Below are 19,999 nucleotides of genomic sequence, written 5' to 3'. Positions count from 1 at the left end.
TCAGAATTAGACGTTCATCCATGTTTCTCAAACATACAATTTCGAAGTTGTTCCAAACCTGAACTTTCAAAGTGTTTAAGGTTAAGTTTAGGCATTAAGTCCGAATTTTTAAGGCAATTCTCTTCTCAGTAACATTCCTGTCCATCGGCTTCCTGTATAGGTCCGTGCTAAAGCCAGCCCCTCCCTCTTTATCAAAATGTCCAGAAAACTTGTTACATGCACATCAAATGTGAGTGTGAATTTCAGATGCTCACTGCTTGTATTGATGGAGTGGAATTGATGAAGTTCCTCTGCTGTGCCCTGGAATAGAAAGAATGTGTCATCAAAGAAGCGTTTCAAGAGCTTGATATGGCGCAAGAATGGACTGTTGGGGCTGAAAATCGAATTCTTCTCAAACAACCCACATACAGATTGGCATAATTCGGTGGCATTTTACTACCCATGGCAGTTCCCTTCTGTTGAATGAACATGTCATTTTCAAACATGAAAAAGTTCTTAGTCAGAACAATCTCAGCAAGTTCAACAATACAGTTAGTGCTAGGGAGTGTCCCAGTGGGTCGTTGACTAAGATAGTGTGCCATGGCTTCTAGGCCTCTCTGGTGGGGGATGTTTGCAAGCCATAACCATCTCCCGATCAATATTGTCCATTGTCTTAATGGTGTTAATCATGTCCATAGAATCGCATACATATGCATCTTTTTCCACCAATCTGCAGTATGTTTCTAGGGAGGGATTTCTTTATCTATTGACCAATCAGCGCTTACAAAAGGTTACCATGGTAGTACAATGAAAAAAATACAATGGTACTATCATGGTTGTGCGTTACCATGGTAGAATGTATAATCCAGGTTAAATCCATGGTATTTTCCATGAGCCATTGTATGAATGATGCAATACCATGTCGGTACCATCATACTTCAAGGATAAAACCATGGTACATTTCCATGATTCAGATCTATACCATGGTATTAATGAAAGTACAATTGTTGTACCATGGTACATTTTTGTATCTAGATTAGAGCTTTTGACAATAATTGGGCAAAAGATCAGAATTGGGCTGCCTGTTTAAACGAAGTCTATGCATCCCACTACGTAATTTGTAGTCACAGATGTTTCTCCACTGTTTTTCATATCATCATGGTTGCTTGTTAGTTTAATTATAGCCTAGGCAGCTGTTTTAAGTTATTTAATTATTTAGAGAATAGTTCTGAGGGGAACATGTTTTACCAAGCAATTCTATTTGACATAGCCCATCATCTGGTCCATTATCAATATTGTCGTGATCCTTGCTAAATGAGCCACATTACAATTCCCACAAAGTTGATTATCCCTATTGGTGCAATGCGTAGGGTGTTTGCCTTTCACACCAGCGACTCAGGTTCCCTTCCCCGACGTCCAATATCAATATTGTAGTGATCCTCGCTATATGAGCCATGTTACCATTCCCACCAAGTGGGTTAACCTTATTGGCTTCCCTGCCCCACCATTTGGGACATTGGTGTCAGAAGTGGAATGGCGGCCGTGAGGCCATCAGAACACACGGCCCGGATGTGTGAGGTGGCTGAGTATTTCGAAGCAAGGGACGTGCCTTCCCATTTGGAGGGGGGCATTGTAATCTTCACTTTATGAGACACGTTACAATTCCCACAAAGTGGGTTAAACCTATTGGCACAAGCGTAGGGTGACTCCCTTTCACGCCAGTGACTTGGGTTCGCTTCCATGCCCTGCCGTGTGCTACAATATAATTACAGAACATCTCTTGATTATGACCCAGATAGAAAGTACCGTCAGCTGTTGTAATACCTTGATCTGTTATTCACTGAAACATTGTTGAACATGTAACCAAAACAAATGGTTGAATGTGTCTGGCTGTTCATGTCATTCAAACCCAGAGAGTCTGTGTGGATGGTTCAACCATAGGATCCAATTAATGGATATTATGGCCCAATTTCAAAACAACCACTAGAGTCTAGACCAGGGGAACTCAACTCTCTCCAACAATGTCCGGAGCCTGCTGGTTTTCTGTTCTAACTGATAATTAATTGCACCCACCTGGTGTCCCAGGTCTAAATCAGTCCCTGATTAGAGGGGAACAATGAAAAAATGCAGTGGAACAGGCTTGGAGGTCCAGAGTGTAGTTTCAGGGGTATAGACCATATCTTTTGGAGCTCTGAGAGGTTTTGACAGGTGTATGCAATATATAGACATGATGCACTCTGCTTGCTATCTCCACAATGATTACCAGTCCTCCACTCTCTCCCACATTCACTTGTGACAAGTTATTTTTATATGTCCGCAAAGTGTGCTTCCCTCTGCATTTCGCTGTTCAGTTGAGGGAGTGGTTTGGCTTTTAAATCAGTTCTGCTGCCGTTCTTTGAGAGAACACTCATCCGTCGGTTTCTCATTGAAGAGTTGTCTCGTCTTCTGAGTTGTGATGCAGTAGTAGTACTAGTAGTACTAGTAGCATCTGTTTTTCAGAAGGCATATCAATAAATTCAATGTTACAACGAGAAAATAACCTCGTACTGATAGTAGAAAGGGTGCAGCTACATTCAGCATGAGATCACTAACACATATCACGGTCTCCAAGACTACCTCAGAACTTATTTGTAGCTATTTTTGATACATGGTAGAATTCACCCTCTACTGACCCTGTCCCTGAGTTGGTCATGAATATTCTGCCTTGCTCGAGCATACAGGAAGAAATTGAGGCACTAGGCCTCCTTGAATAAACTCCACAAAAAAACTAGTACGGTGTAGTCTGGTTACATTAAACCCAGTTGGTTCCTTTTAATTAAGCAATCACTAAAATTGCAGAATGTTTTTGATTGTATTAAAAAAATCAACACTCCCACATAGATAGGTTAATTACTGGTGCTGGCCTCCATTCCATAGAATAAAATATATGGACTTGTTACTTTTGAGTTTCATCCTCTAAGATAAAAGCCTCTAAAAATAACTGCAGCTGTATGAAATGGTCAAGGTTGGATTGTAACTACTTTCATGCCCATTTTAAGGGGAGCTTGTATATCAGTGCCTGTCTCTTCTGCGGTCTCTATACGCCTGCCAGCCCAGCAGGGCCAAATAATATAATCAAGGACATCGTAAATAAAGACCTGGTATTTGTCATAGGGGGGAATTCATATCAACAGACCAAATACGGAGCCATAAACTGTTGCCCTCTCTAACATAAACAATGTAGGGTGCAATGAAATAGGGGAACGTTTATAAATCGAAACTAACGGCTTCCATGCGGGGTGAATCATTTTAATTAAAATAATCAGTGGTTAATAAAACAAACAGCTACAACACAGTTTAGTTCTAACTTCTAATCTAAACAGAGCGTTTTCGCAACCAATTACTCAACCTTGTCAGTTATGGTGAACGGTGTGGAATGTTTTTAAACGCCTACAGGACTTTGATGATCCTGAACGAACCCCTGGGTGGCAGGACCTCTGCTGTATTAGAACACATTGATATATGATGATAAATCTACATCCCTCCTGCACCAAGCAGAGAGAGGGCCACAAACAAATAGATTGGAAACGGGAACAAAATCCACCCTGCAGGCTCATTAACTGCGAAATAAGCTCAGGCTTCGCTGTTACCTTTATACACACACACCAGCCAAACCACTCTCTCTGAGCAAACACACGCACGTACACACAGCCATCAGCCAACACTCCCCATTCCCCTATGAGCGTAGTAGTGTATGGCCGGTTGCCTCTACCTGCTCGGCACTTCAATATCCCTCCCTAATGCACGCTTTGCTGGGCCATTCCCCCCAACTCTCTCTTGCTGCCTATATGCATTTCTGTCATGCACACTTGGGCAGAGCTGCAGGCGCTGAAGGTCGGGAAGCAGTTAGGGGAAGGAGCCGTTTCCCTTTGAAATAATCCCATCCCCCTGGATGAGAGCAGTGTCTCTAGCCATTCACCCCGGGATAGATTGGCTCTGCTTGCGGAATTCAGATGAGCTGAAGATTGGAAGCCTTGGAAGTGTCAGAACCCTTAGTGGAACAATGAGGCTGGGTGAGATTCCATTCTAGTCCTTCCATGTTCTCATCTCAAGCCCTTCCAAGGAATTCTGTAATGTATCGCCATGGTGATAAGGCCTCGGCCCAGGTAGCAACGAATGAGGTGCAAGGACCAGAGGAGGATGGTGGGATGAGCTATAGGAAGACGGACTCATTGTAATGGCTGGAATGGAATAAATTGACCGTTTTCAAACATCTGGAAACCACGTTTGACTCCGTTCCATTCATTCCATTCCAGTCATTACAATGAGCCCGTCCTTCTACAGCTCCTCCCACCAGCCTCCTCTGGCATGGACATCACATATAAACTACCAACTGCGAGACTAAACAGCTTTAGGGAGTGTATATATAATATATCATTACAAATAATGGTTTTTGAGGTAGTGTGTATTTTGTGGTCTCTCCCTCTACTAGTTTCTAGAAGCAACACAGTGTACTCCATCGAGCACACTGACCTTTCCAACAGCCAAGCCTTCATAAAATATTCATAGATGCTATCGATGTATTAGGATATGCAAAATACGGCCTTTTTTCACTGGCACTCAGCACAAGGCAAAACAATCCTTGAGGAATCATGGTAAATGCTGCATGAGCCCCATTTGAGAGTTCCGCTTGCTTTGATAAAATTTGGTTTGATAAAATTCGGAACCTTTATATAAACACTAGAATAGAAATAGAAAAGCATTGAATGTCTCACATGGACCGCCTCCAGATTAGAATGAATCATTTAAAAACTAAGCAGGGCAGATAGATTTTTTTGAGCAGGTTTTCTTTTGTTTTTCTTCTTGTAATACCTGATTACTGATTATGGGTTAGGAGAGGAGAGACAGGAGACCGCTGAGCGCTATTACATAATCGCTATTCATACGATTAGCAAAAAACAGCATGTGGAAACATGATCCATTTATTTTCCCGTTTGGGGTAGGAACATTAATTTTACTTAATGTGAATCCTGTTTGAGCAGACAAGAATGGCCGCCACACAACCTTGGCCAAAAATAGAAGAAATTGTAGGTTTTAAGAGTTAAGACACTTTTTCACATCGCAGCCAGCCCTGATATGGCTAAATAATAGAGCAAAGTAAATGGTTAAAAAAAAAGACAAATAAACATTTTCCAAGACTTTTGGAATATACTCAAGTTCCAGTGTGTGTATTAATTCAATATCCACATAATTGCCTCGCTCATTAAAACTCATTTTAGGATAAAATAAAAACATTGCTCAGTTCCAATTCCAATAAAATAATTCCAAGAGAACTAAACACTTGGACACCTGCCTCAGATCATCATTAGGGAGAAGGGTGTAAAGGGCTTTCTCTTGATTGTAGGTCAAATATCATCATCATCAATTCAACCAGGGTGATTCATTCTTCTCTGATCTCAAGACAAATCCCTCAACTCCTCCGAAATGATTGATTTGACTTAGTATCTTGGTCCAGCGACTGATGCTTTTTTTCCCCCTTACAGTACTGTATTCTCAGTTTGGCACTGACTGTATGTTGGGTCCTACTCTATGTTCTTCTTTTTGGACAAGTCCCTCCCTCCCTGATTCACTTGGTTTCAATACATTTTCTCCCGACTGAACACAACCCTGGGTCTTGTTCATTAGGGCAAACCGTAGCAAAACATTTTGCAACAACAAACGGAAATCTTTCTTCTTATTGTACAAGTCCAGGTAGTCCCTTTTGTTTTTCGACCTTCCTTTGGGTGCCAACTGAACATGCCCCTGGTTTACTGTGTGGCGTAGTTGTCACCTCCAGCCCCTCCTCCAGCCCCGCCTCCAGCAACACCCACCAGCATGTTGTTCTTGGGGGAGCAGCTGTCTGGCTCCATGGTCATCACCCTGACAGAGTACCCATGAGTCTCTGCTGCCCAGGAGCGGTCCAGATCCACCAGGCCCATGCACTGTTTACCTGGAGGAGAGGGGTCAAAGAGCACAGTGATGATGTCACTGATACAACAATAATTACGTTTATTTATATTCCACACACTGGCAGCTAAGAGGTGAATTGCATAACCTAAATAAATACAACTGATAGAATGTTCCCCTGTCTCACCGTATAATTAGCTTTGTTCTAATCATTCTTAGAATTTGCATATTAATATGGATATACAAAGTGAGTGCTGCATCCTTTGTGGATAGCACCCTTAGGCCTCTTCTGTACTGTAAAAGTCTTTAAATCAGTGTATTGAGGCGAAATAAGAGATGAAGACGTTCCTCCAGGATCTGTTCATCTTCCATATATGACCCTCATTCTCAACATTCTGCTGCAGACACTTCCTAGAACGGTCTCTTCCTTTCTATTAACACTTTGGGATCACTTCCACTGCCACTCTCCTATCAAAGCTTGCTTTAAAGGCAAAAGCCCACTGTAAATGCATTACGCTGCTCAGTGGCTCTGAAGCAGACCCAGAAAGACAACGAACGCATCTCTACAGCACTCAAGAGTCTCAGACGGACCGACGCTCAGATCTGACAGGCTCAGGGAATAAGCAATAAGATCAAAGACGGTAAGTGTGAGTTGAGGAGAGGTTGAGGAAGGGGTGTCATGGCAGCGGCAGCGCCCCGTTAGTGGAATCTTCTATGACAGGAAGTGTCAGGTATGGAACGTACGAGGGCGGTTCAAAGTGAAAACACAACAGGGAGTACCTTCACTAATTATTCACAAGTATTGAATGTGCTGGTATAGGATACGTTTTGCCTTTAAAATCATGATTAATAAGATCCTATGGACAGGGGGCCCTGATCCTAGATCAGCAAGCCTACTCTGAGACCCTTTTAAAATATTGACCCAGGTACTGAAGGGGTATCAGTTTGATGGAGATAGAGAGGGGTGCATTGTGGATGTGCCTGCAGCGATTACAGGTGCCTTTGCACGGTTCATGATCATGATTGGTGGACCGTGCCTTTGCACGGTCCACCAATCAGTGAGGTTATGATTAGACCATTAGAAGTCCTGCATTCAATATACTGGATATAATCATTCCTCCTTTGACTTTGCGTTCAGCATTATGGAAAAATGACAGTGGCCACTTGTAAGGGATCTGTTTGTGTTAAAAGGTGGTAATTTCACAATGTGTGTGTGTGTGTGTTACCTATTAAGCGTCGTTCTGGAGGCAGCTGGACCGCTGTCTGGTCTGCGAAGCGGCAGAGGATCATGTGCTCCTAAATGGAGGAAGAACAGAGAGAAAGACTGTTAACTCAAACCACACACAGCTACAGCTAAAACTCATCAGCTAACTAATCACTAATGGATGCACGTATGACTGTAAATTGCTTTGGATTAAAGCGTCTGCTAAATGGCATATTTATTAAATGTTTTATTTACACAGACTTCAACCAACCCCAGCAGCAGAATGTTCATTCCAGGCTTTCCTGAAAGTCTCTGTATGAAGCCATATTGTACATCATTAGAGTCACATCTCTGACCTCTGGGAGGATGAGTCTCCTTCCTGCTGTTAAAACTTCCTCCTATTCTTCCCCAGAAGGTAAAAACACCAAAACCCAGGGGACAGTAGCTATCTTCTTATGTCTTTCTTTTTTCACCATCTAGTCATCTTCTACACCCCTTTTCCTATCTACAACCCCACGGTAAAAACACCAACCCCAGGAGGACCCTAGTTAACCTCTAGCTCTAACTGATTCTAACATACACAAAAAAAAAAAATGTATGCACGCATGACTGTAAGTCGCTTTGGATAAAAGCGTCTGCTAAATGGCATATTATATATTATTATATTATTCCATTCGTCACTGTGGAAGGATCAGGAGAGTACCGTCCTAGCCAGGGTTCAACCACTATGACTCGGCACCAAGCACAACACCTCACATCATTAGCGTTCTATTACAGCCATCTGTCATGGAGCTCCGCTGTCAGTCTGTTCAACTAGCTCAGGGGGGGAAAGAGTGCACTGTGATTGGTTGGTTCACTGTGTTACAGTAGCAGTGAAATGCAATATTGGTTTCTGTTCGGTCAGTGGCTGTTGTGGTGAGGTGAAGAGGAAATTCAGCCACTCTGAGGACAATGGAAGTTGATCAACATTGTTCTTCATTTCGGCCTTTAGCCTTCATCAGGGTTTTAGAGTGGAAATAACATAGTCTCAGTAATACAGCCTCTCTCCACTAAGACGAGGAGCAACACCCTAAAGGAATTGCTACAAAATGAAAGAGAACAGAATCGTTAAAATCATATCGCGATGATTCGCCACAGAGGGAGGTTCAGAGAGAGAGAATTTGTATGTTAATTGCCGGAAAATGAATCCGGTTGCTTAAATGGAATATTGATTTCTCTTGTCACATGGTGCAAAGTGTTTGTGTGCATATTTCCAGACTGCCATTACGCAATCAACTATGTGGCTAAGTTTCTTTGTCAAAGTTTCTATCAAACTAGAAAAACACAGAGATAGAAAAAACACAGAGATAGATGGCACACACAACTTTCCACCACCAAATACCCTAAATTCAGTGCAAAATACACAAGCAGTATTTTTCTTTAATCTGTTAATCCAAATCTGTTAAGACATTTATTGTAGAGAATAGACCATTACCAAAATATACTAGTAGTAGTCAGAGAATAGACCATTACCAAAATATACTAGTAGTAGTCAGAGAATAGACCATTACCAAAATATACTAGTAGTAGTCAGAGAATAGACCATTACCAAAATATACTAGTAGTAGTCAGAGAATAGACCATTACCAAAATATACTAGTAGTAGTCAGAGAATAGACCATTACCAAAATATACTAGTAGTAGTCAGTTTTCGGACCCATCAACTGTCATGTTCCAGTTGTCATGGCGAGGCCCTATAGCAGGCCTCAGCTGATTAGAGTAGTGAGTGACTGAGGCCATACATCATTAAGAGATTATGATGTCATCAACTCCTCCCAGTTCAGTGCACTGTCAGTGTCAAGCGATAAGACTTGGGCCCTTTTCTGATACTCTGAAAATGCATTCTGCCTTCCTTTAAGTAATCACTGATCTGACATAGAGCCTTGCGTTCACCTACCCAAAATTGATGACTCCAAGGAACGGAGTGAAGTAAGGATGCATTTGTCCTCCTGTGTGGCTCAGGACAAATACGTCTGCTAAGTGACTAAAATGTACATTTGGAATAGTATTTGAACCTCCGCTGACCTCAATCAAGCCATGAACTTTCTTAACATTCAGTCTCTTGACCGTCGATCTACTCATGATTAATGTTGTTTTGAAAGTGCACGTTTTTTTGTTGCTGTTGCTTTCTTTATGTAATGAATAGCGCTATAAACGTTGAATAAATTATTATTGGAAGAGAGCCTTGGTAGAAGTGGTGTGAGGCTGTAACAATGTGATTCCTGGAAAAGCTGGCTTTAGTTACCAGGATAAATCAACAGGAGAGCTATTTCTGTCTCTCTCTCTCTCTCCCTCTCTCCCCCTCTCTCTCTCTCTCTCTCTCTCTCTCTCTCTCAGAGTCAGAGAAAATGACTTGGACTCCACTTGAAATTAAACAATGCATGTGTTTTGTATAACCTCTTGTAATTCGTGGCAAGGGAGCAACTGCTTTCAGCACGACTGTAAATGATGATGCTTTATAACTGAGGGGTCAAAACTGTTGTAGCCTGTGTAGGAGAACACTGTTCGCAATTACCATAAATAAATAAGACTTTAATTAAATCTGACTTAGTTCAATATTCGCTGCTGATATGATATACATCCAAACAAACAATACATTCAGTGGGGAATCTAACACTCATTTTAAATTAATTAAACCTACCTTGTAACTCAGTGTCTCCAGAAACCTTTTGCTGCAAAAAGAGAGAATGTGAAAGAAGTGAGATATTTTTGGAATAATGCTCAGAGAAAAGACAATTAAATGTGAAAACATTTCAGTAAATCTGCACATTATGCTTTTCTGTGGGAAAACTATTTGTATTGCATTGTATACACTGATATTCACATACTGAGTCAAGTATCCATCTTCTTTTGTCTTGATAAGTCATGATATAACAAACTATCTTCTTATGATAAACTCGATACATGACAAAAACCCTAACAATGCTCATTTTGAGCAAAGTCTTTATCCAATGTTCTGGGAAACTGGCAGTTTGTTTGTGGTGTTAAAGAGTAGTGAGAAAGAGCGCAAAGCTAACTAATAATCACCATGGCACTGAAGACGTCAAAGGTCATGTCACGGGCAGTCAGACCACTGAGGATGAACTAGTCAAGGCTGTGGTGTAGTGTGGAGTAACATGAATACTGACACTGCTACAGGGTTAGCTTGGGCCCACCTCATATCTAGTAATAGCCTTTAGCTATACCACAACCTTCAGTACATTCTCTCTTTAGAAGACCATGTTTTGTGGTCATTGAGGCCTTTGTGTTGTCAACATGTCACGTATCCTTCCTCCTAGTTCTCATACCTGCCACGTCACACACCAGTCAGTCAACAGAGTGCTGTCATGGCAACAGGAACAACAGCACTAAAAAAAACGAGGTCCCACATTTTTCTCCCTCGTTCAAGCCCTCAAGCACAATTCCGACTATTCGGATCTTACCTCAGCCCAGGAAAATATCAAGACATCAAATTCATTAGTTGTTTCGGCTCGGCCCCAGAATGAAATGAGCAAAAGTACTTTTCGGAGTGAGCAGTGATTCATCTTAGCCAACTTATTTGGTTATGGGGTAGGTTTTTACTCTGTCATTTTGTGACAGCAGCCCTGTACTGAAAGATCTGATTGAATGGACTGCGACTGAATGAGAGAGCAGGGTGACACAGAAGTCCTAGACGCTGTGGAAGAGAACATAAGCCAGAGACCAATGCAGATAGAGAAGGAGGCAGAGAGGTACAAGAGCAAGAGAGAGAGAGGCAGAAATGGTGGGAGATACAGTCGATAAAGATAACAGAAGAAGACCGGTAAGGAGACACAAGATACAGACAGTGACAGACAGTGACAGGCAGACAGACAGTGACAGACAGACAGAGACAAACAGTGACAGACAGTGACAGGCAGACAGTGACAAACAGTGACAGGCAGACAGACAGTGACAGACAGACAGACAGTGACAGGCAGACAGTGACAAACAGTGACAGGCAGACAGACAGTGACAGACAGACCGTGACAGGCAGACAGTGACAGGCAGACAGACAGTGACAGACAGACAGTGACAGGCAGACAGTGACAGGCAGACCGTGACAGGCAGAAAGTGACAGGCAGACAGAAAGTGACAGACAGTGACAAAGAGACAGATAGGCAGACAGAGAGACAGAGAGACAGGCAGGCAGGCAGAAAGACAGGCATACATTGAGACAGACAGACAGGCAGACAGACAGACAGACAGACAGACCTCCTGGGGAAGGTGAACTTCAGTGTGTTCTGGACAAAGCCGTAGCAGCAGGGGCTGACCACGAAGGCCGCTCCCGCCTGGACACACTGCTCCACCACCATGTCTGTCGCCACGCCACACGCATGGAGGGCCACCTGCAGACACACACACACACACATTAAAACACAGGCACACACATTCACAGGCGCGTGCGCAGACACACACACATGCGCACACATATTTTAAAAAAATGACCCAATCAGAACACCCTCTTTCTCTGCATCCATCACATTACATCATCACGATATGATACACCTCATTGGAAAACATCTCGGATAGCAAACCAAACCCTGAGTCAATAGGGAAAACAAACTGAACCGTTTGAAATAAACTCATTGATTAACTAGTTAAAGAAGCCTCTTGATGCTGAACGTGTGGAGTAAACAAACTTTGAGTCGTTTAGCAGTGGAGGCACGGAGGAACCGGATTTCCCATTGAGCAGGTAAACCGTGCCTGACGCTCTGCATCTCAACAGACATTACTAGAGGAGTGGTTAGAGGTTGCTGGGTGGAGGGAGGGAGAGAGGGAGGGAGGGAGAGAGGAGACTCTGGGACTCTACTGTAGCAGACTGTTTCCTAATATCCTGGTCCTGGGGACCCACTGTGCATACTGGATCTACTTCAGGTCGATATCCATGAGTACAGTGTTTGTTGATCAGTTGACAAATTCATTCCGGTGTGCTAGTACTGTCTGAAATACATCAGATAAGTGGCATGGTTTGGGGTACTCAAGGAGATGTTTGGTAAACACTGGAGTAGTAGATGTTGATAATTCTGATGCTCTTCGACTGAGAGCTAAGACATTTCCATCAAAATACCAAACATCTATGGTAGCTGGACTACAGCACCTGGAACCACATTTTGTTGGGAGTAAGTTGGACCAGAGCCATGCATTTAGAAAGATGGGCCAATGCGGTTTCTGCATTATGATGCATTTACATGACACTTCAACATTCTATGGCAGTCATGTTAGCTCCCCATTAACATTACATGGGGAATATTTAAACAATGCTATGTAACTAACTGAATGTCTAGAATTGGAACAAAATATATCACATTCTAAAAGTTGTCCTAACTCTCTAAACAGTATGGCTCTGGGGTAGTACTTATCAGCAAACTATTACTACTGGCTATTCTCAATCAGCACTCTAGCACTGGGGCCCAGTCAGAAACACTAGCTAGCTAACGTCATCAGCTTCGAATGGAAGATCCAAAATGAGGTGTTGGGAGAACTTCAAAAGATCCACAAAGACAATGTTAGAGATAAGTCCATGTCCAACGGATTCTGTTCAACGTGTGAGACAGCCTCTTCCAAGATTTAAGATTAGAATCCTAGCAAATCCCCTGCTAAAGAGCTCCCATTCTTTTGGGATGAACGTCCCCTAAAGTTACTTTAAGTCCACATCAAATGCATCATGGCAGGCTGACTACTGTAATCCATCACAGCCCTAATATATACCACCTGCTCCTTCACATCCATATCAGAGCTTGGCTCTTCTCTGTGGATTATGACATTTCTGTAACTATAAAACCGCAGCCAAGTTTTTGTATACACTCCTCTCTCATTCTGTGGTTGCGGCAGAAGGCTTTAGAATAGCTCAGCCAGGCATTTCCAGGGAGATTTGGACGGGCTCCTGAGAAATATACTGCAGCCTAGAGATTTAAGGAACCTTAATTCGACTGTTGTTTGGCCCCCCCCACCACCCCCAGACCACACTGGAGCCCTGCAGTGCCTTGGCCTGGGTTGGCCCGTCTTTGGCATGACTATCTGGAGGCATCATTCCAGTCACGGAGAGGGACTAGAAGACAGGTCCTTATAGGAACAGAGTGCTGGAATGTTAGATGCAACTCTTTAAGCCAGGGTTCTTTCGTCTTTTGTCCTGGGGAAATACTGTAGTTTCAGGTTTTCATTCCAACAACAAACCAACATCTCATTAAACATATTACACCAGTGAAGGCAAATCCCTGTAAAATGGTTTATTGAGGTCAGTATAGGGAAAGTATCAGAAGTAGAATGGCCGACAACAGCAATACTACCAAGACCACCAGCAACTTCAGCACGAGCAGCGCCAGCGGAAAAGAAAAGATTACAAATAGACGGTACTAGCCACATATTGGTAACACATTCCGAGGCCTCCTTTGTCTTTTTATCGTCGGCCATCTTGGAAGCTAGTAATAATGTGTAGTAATGTGATAAAGATGGAGGTCCTTCCTGCCAACCAGACCAAAGGAATGTTGTTAGCTGTTTTGCATTGCTGAGGAGGAAGCTCTGCATTAAAATTCCAAAATGTATTCTTTGTTCTTGAAACACAGAGTGTACTACGTTGTGTTCTAGTATCGGTTACTTAATAAAGAGGGAACGTTGCAAAGGAAAACACAGACAGACCACGTGATAAAACAAGACTAAAGAAACAATTGCAAAACTAGACTAAAGAAAGGGACTGTCCACGTGGGGAGAGCCTGTTTCCATTAAGCCAGAGGCTTCTGTGGAGGCCGGTATAAATTATGGATTAATGCAAACCGATAAAGGATTGAGGAGTGTTCAGAAAAAGCACTCTTTATTAGTCTCATCTGTCTTTTGGGGGGAAGGTGGGAGTAGATCTTATTGAAGATTCTGGTCCATAATGGTTTTTCCCCCTCTCACCTTTGCACAAGTACAACTTTACATCATAATGAATAAGAACAGGCGGTGGGCTGAAATATGAGCTCTGAAACTCTTTATTCACGGCTAATACACCCTGGTCCACACACACACACACACAGAGACACACAGTCTCAGCATGAAAAACACTTCACGGCTAACCACGGCAATACACCCTGGTCCACACACACACACAGAGACACACAGTCTCAGCATGAAAAACACTTCACGGCTAACCACGGCAATACACCCTGGTCCACACACACACACAGAGACACACAGTCTCAGCATGAAAAACACTTCACGGCTAACCACGGCAATACACCCTGGTCCACACACACACACAGAGACACACAGTCTCAGCATGAAAAACACTTCACGGCTAACCACGGCAATACATCACATCCCGTGTGCATCGGTGCTTATTACCTCTGGTACTGAATTAACATTTTTCCCCGGTATTACTTTTAACACTCTATAGTGCAATATGGGAGGCTCTGTCAGTGATGAGGAGAGACAACCTACCTACCTACCTACCGCACAGAGCAGCTTTACTTTGACTCCCACTGTTCTAGTCTACTCAGACCCTAAAGCTCATCTACCCCTGCTGGTTGGAGCGGGCTAGGGAGGGAGAGTGAGTGGGAAGAGAGAGAGAGAGAGAGAGAGAGAGGTGGGGGTGATAGCGAGAGAGAGCGGGAGAAAGCAGAGAGAGTGAAAGAGGAGAGAGAATGAAGGGTGAAAGAGAAATAGATACTGCGATAGAGAGAGGAAGAGAGAGAGAGAGAAAAGAGAAGAGAGAGAGAGAGAAGAGAGAGAGAGAAAAGAGAAGAGAGAGAGAGAGTGAGTGAGTGAGAGAGAGAGAAAAGAGAAAGAGAGAGAGAGAGAGAGAGAGCAAAGATAAAGGGACCACACTGAAGACTCAGATCTTCTCAGCAGTATTCAGATGTTACGCTCCACTACTCTCTGTTCCTCAGAGGACCTGGCTCTCCCCAAGGAGGGGGGGGGGGGGGGTGCAGGCCTCAGCCATCACTCTAATACTAAGAGAGGAGAGATACACTGGTGGATATTCTATGAGAGGAGATCTATGGGGGATAAACTCTCTGACACCAAGCTGATACACACCTGGCCTGGCACACGCGTTGTTCTTCCAACATGAGAGAGCAAGCCTCCATAGCTAAGAATAGGGAACAACCTAATTAGCCTGAGTAAATGACTATCTAGGGCTAGAAATGGAGCCATGTATCATACATACTGCCATTATTCAGCATGATAGGCTGCACCTGGGGGTGAGGGAGTGGGCACTAACTGGCTGCACTAAATAATATGCTGTGCATTCACACCACGGACACCTGGGGGTAAGGGAGTGGACTATTAAAAAACTGGCCTATTAAAAAAGTTTAAACTCCTCTGCACAAAACGAAGGGAATTGTTTCTCAATACATCTTTCTCCTTAATGCATAAACACTTGCTGAAGGTCTCTCCACCTGTGTGTGTGTGTGTGTGGTGTGTGTGTGTGTGTGGTGTGTGTGTGTGTGTGTGTGTGTGTGTGCAGAAAAACATTCCCTGACTACAGTAGATACCAAACACACTCCCCAACCCACACAGTACTGTGGAGAGTACATTGCTGTTATGTTTGTTTTTGGCCAAGTGGAGCGGGTCTCCATGAAGTGGCTGGTCTGCAACAGTAGTCAGGCACTAGCTCTAATAACAGCAGGTATGGTGGAGGAAGCTTTTAGCACAATGTCTAGTCTGAAACTCACTACGGTGACTCACTCTGTCTGAACACATCGTAACATAACGTACCTGGGACAATAGATGGACATAGTATACGTTTTACATGTTGTTTTTTAAAGGTAGCACCGCAGATACTGAGACGAGCGAGATGCAAGACTTCGCTCTCACACAGTATCTGTGCACAGGTTTGCTTCACGCTGTCACAGAGTGGTAGCCAGGGGACCAAAACAGTGGAGAAGTTGAGCTTCGCGCTTCAACGCTCTTAGCTGTCACAGAGTGGTAGCCGGGGGGGGGGGGGGGGGGGTAGAAGGATTACTTTATCCTATCCCAGGTATTCCTTAAAGAGGTGGGGTTTCAAATGTCTCCGGAAGGTGGTGAGTGACTCCGCTGTCCTGGCGTCGTGAGGGAGCTTGTTCCACCATTGGGGTGCCAGAGCAGCGAACAGTTTTGACTGGGCTGAGCAGGAACTATGCTTCCGCAGAGGTAGGGGAGCCAGCAGGCCAGAGGTGGATGAACGCAGTGCCCTCGTTTGGGTGTAGGGACTGATCAGAGCCTGAAGGTACGGAGGTGCCGTTCCCCTCACAGCTCCGTAGGCAAGCACCATGGTCTTGTAGCAGATGCAAGCTTCAACTGGAAGCCAGTGGAGTGTGCGGAGGAGCGGGGTGACGTGAGAGAACTTGGGAAGGTTGAACACCAGACGGGCTGCGGCATTCTGGATGAGTTGTAGGGGTTTAATGGCACAGGCAGGGAGCCCAGCCAACAGCGAGTTGCAGTAATCCAGACGGGAGATGACAAGTGCCTGGATTAGGACCTGTGCCGCTTCCTGTGTAAGGCAGGGTCGTACTCTCCGAATGTTGTAGAGCATGAACCTACAGGATCGGGTCACCGCCTTGATGTTAGCGGAGAACGACAGGGTGTTGTCCAGGGTCACGCCAAGGCTCTTCGCACTCTGGGAGGAGGACACAACGGAGTTGTCAACTGTGATGGCGAGATCATGGAACGGGCAGTCCTTCCCCGGGAGGAAGAGCAGCTCCGTCTTGCCGAGGTTCAGCTTGAGGTGGTGATCCGTCATCCATACTGATATGTCTGCCAGACATGCAGAGATGCGATTCGCCACCCGGTTATCAGAAGGGGGAAAGGAGAAGATTAGTTGTGTGTCGTCAGCGTAGCAATGATAGGAGAGGCCATGTGAGGATATGACAGAGCCAAGTGACTTGGTGTATAGCGAGAATAGGAGAGGGCCTAGAACTGAGCCCTGGGGGACACCAGTGGTGAGAGCACGTGGTGCGGAGACAGCTTCTTGCCACGCCACTTGGTAGGAGCGACCGGTCAGGTAGGACGCAATCCAAGAGTGAGCCGCGCCGGAGATGCCCAGCTCGGAGAGGGTGGAGAGGAGGATCTGATGGTTCACAGTATCAAAGGCAGCAGACAGGTCTAGAAGGACAAGAGCAGAGGAGAGAGAGTTAGCTTTAGCAGTGCGGAGAGCCTCTGTGACACAGAGAAGAGCAGTCTCAGTTGAATGACCAGTCTTGAAACCTGACTGGTTTGGATCAAGAAGGTCATTCTGAGAGAGATAGCAAGAGAGTTGGCTAAAGACGGCACGCTCAATAGTTTTGGAGAGAAAAGAAAGAAGGGATACTGGTCTGTAGTTGTTGACATCAGAGGGATCGAGTGTTGGTTTTTTGAGAAGGGGTGCAACTCTCGCTCTCTTGAAGACGGAAGGGACATAGCCAGCGGTCAAGGATGAGTTGATCAGCGAGGTGAGGTAAGGGAGAAGGTCACCGGAGATGGTCTGGAGAAGAGAGGAGGGGATAGGGTCAAGCGGGCAGGTTGTTGGGCGGCCTGCCGTCACAAGTCGCAAGATTTTATCTGGAGAGAGAGGGGAGAAAGAAGTCAAAGCGTAGGGTAGGGCAGTGTGAGCAGGACCAGCAGTGTCATTTGACTTAACAAACGAGGATCGGATGTCGTCAACCTTCTTTTCAAAATGGTTGACGAAGTCATCCACAGAGAGGGAGGAGGGAGGGGGGGGGGATTCAGCAGGGAGGAGAATGTGGCAAAGAGCTTCCTAGGGTTAGAGGCGGATGCTTGGAATTTAGAGTGGTAGAAAGTGGCCTTAGCAGCAGAAACAGATGAAGAAAATGTAGAGAGGAGGGAGTGAAAAGATGCCAGGTCTGCAGGGAGTCTAGTTTTCTTCCATTTCCGCTCAGCTGCCTGGAGCTCTGTTCTGTGAGCTCGCAATGAGTCATCAAGCCACGGAGCTGGAGGGGAGGACCGAGCTGGCCGGGAGGATAGGGGACATAGAGAGTCAAAGGATGCAGAAAGGGAGGAGAGGAGGGTTGAGGAGGCAGAATCAGGAGATTGGAGGGAGAATGATTGAGCAGAGGGAAGAGATGATAGGATGGAAGAGGAGAGAGTAGCGGGAGAAAGAGAGCGAAGGTTGTGACGGCGCATTACCATCTGTGTAGGGGCAGAGTGAGTAGTGTTGGAGGAGAGGGAGAGAGAAAAGGATACAAAGTAGTGGTCGGAGACTTGGAGGGGAGTTGCAGTGAGATTAGTAGAAGAACAGCATCTAGTAAAGATGAGGTCAAGCGTATTGCCTGCCTTGTGAGTAGGGGGGGACGGTGAGAGGGTGAGGTCAAAAGAGGAGAGGAGTGGAAAGAAGGAGGCAGAGAGAAATGAGTCAAATGTAGACGTAGGGAGGTTGAAATCCCCCAGAACTGTGAGGGGTGAGCCATCCTCAGGAAAGGAACTTATCAAGGTGTCAAGCTCATTGATGAACTGGTGGACTACCATACACCTGCTGGACCTCAGGCTGGGGGAAGCAGGGAGGAGCAGCAAGCCTGAAGTAAAGTCCAGATTCTAGTCTGAATCTCAGCTATGATGACTCACTCTGTCTGAACAGGAGAGATGGGCATAACCTACATGTTTTACATTTAGATTTGAACATTATGTTTGACATATTTTAGAGACGGATGCATGATATACTGTAATATAATATAATATAATATAATATATATTTAGTTGTCCATTAAGTCCAATCAATTATTTATTATTATTATTATCTGACACTTGATAGTTAAACGTGAATGTTTTCATTGTTCCTATCAAATAAATATATTATTAACACCAACACTTGGCATCTAGGTTTAGTACACATACAGGCTTTAGAGTTCATTTGTGGCGTGGGAGATGACTTCCTAGCCTGGTTAACCCCGACTGAACTCCTCACTCACCATGATAAGTGAAGTGACACAATGGTGAAGTTAGCATCCAGACTGGTTTAACCAAGCTAATGAATTCCTAAATCAAACAAGCACCTGTTCTGTGGCCAACAACCAACACAAGCAGATCAAAATAGACGTGACGATACTGTAATTAACGACAACTCTTTTAATTTGGGACTAATTAGGCAGTTCAGGTCGTTAGAGGGCCGCTGATGAACGTGGGCGTTTATTCCATTCTGTCAGGAGAGGAGAGGAATTGAAATACACTGCGGGAGACGCGCACACACACACACACACACAGTGTAAGTGGTAGGTTCTCATCTCATCTGGCCCACAGACTCTGTGTGGAGGAGAGAGAGGAGAGCGCTAGTGAAGTAACTTATAACTGCGGTAGGAGCGGCTCGCTGAGTGAAATAAACCACAATTATCTAGCACAGCAAGTGAGACCTGTGTGTGTTTTTTGTGGCTCGTTCACACACAGGTCTCACGCTGGCTGATACAGATGCAAATGAGTCAACTAGCGGAGTCAGATGATTCATGTGGTCAAAATGAGAGGTCAACGTAATAAACGCTGCAAATAGCTGGGGAGTTGAAACGTTTTGCCTTCATAATAAACACTTACTCTTCCAAACGGTTATTCCTTCTAACCTCTGCCTGAATAGAATATATTGCTCCTACATCTTTTGGCAGGGTGTTTGTTTTCGCTCCACTTCAGTGCTCTGCAAAGTAAGCAATTAAAAGGAAAATGTGTTTTCTTTTCAAAGTATTGGAGGAGGAGGAGGAGGAGGAGGAGGAGGCTTTTTGATTACCCACAATGCTCAGAGAAGGGAAAGGACAAGGTCCCTGTTATAATCAGTTGAGGGTGCAACTGGAGAGCAGAAGTTACCTAAATAAACTGTCAAAAGTTTTCCCTAAAGAAATGTAATCTTTGATTCTTCTCAAACATTCAAACATACTTATATGGGCTAAACTTATCCAAAATAAGTTCCAGTTCTGGGAAATC

The 19,999-nt window shown here is 44.4% G+C and overlaps 1 protein-coding gene across 2 annotated transcripts in view; it reads right to left on the bottom strand.

Moving 5' to 3' along the window:
* Positions 1-3,620: 3,620 nt before the first annotated feature.
* The window catches only part of gstcd (glutathione S-transferase, C-terminal domain containing), a 56,908-nt gene continuing 40,529 nt past the window's right edge, over positions 3,621-19,999 (bottom strand). For both annotated transcript variants that reach the window (XM_084188639.1, XM_084188640.1), the window contains exons 10-13: positions 11,360-11,493; positions 9,789-9,819; positions 7,131-7,200; positions 3,621-5,947 (exon numbers count right to left, since the gene is read on the bottom strand). In XM_084188639.1, coding sequence (XP_084044765.1) covers positions 5,766-5,947; positions 7,131-7,200; positions 9,789-9,819; positions 11,360-11,493 — 417 coding nt within the window. In that variant the 3' untranslated portion in view covers positions 3,621-5,765. The remainder of the gene's footprint in view (positions 5,948-7,130; positions 7,201-9,788; positions 9,820-11,359; positions 11,494-19,999) is intronic.

Source organism: Coregonus lavaretus, assembly GCF_964263955.1.
Source record: "Coregonus lavaretus genome assembly, contig: SUPER_35_unloc_1, whole genome shotgun sequence".
In the NCBI taxonomy this organism is placed as follows: Eukaryota; Metazoa; Chordata; class Actinopteri; order Salmoniformes; family Salmonidae; genus Coregonus; species Coregonus lavaretus.
The sequence above is the reverse complement of the archived record's forward strand: the minus strand, read 5'-3'. Positions and strand labels throughout refer to the sequence as shown.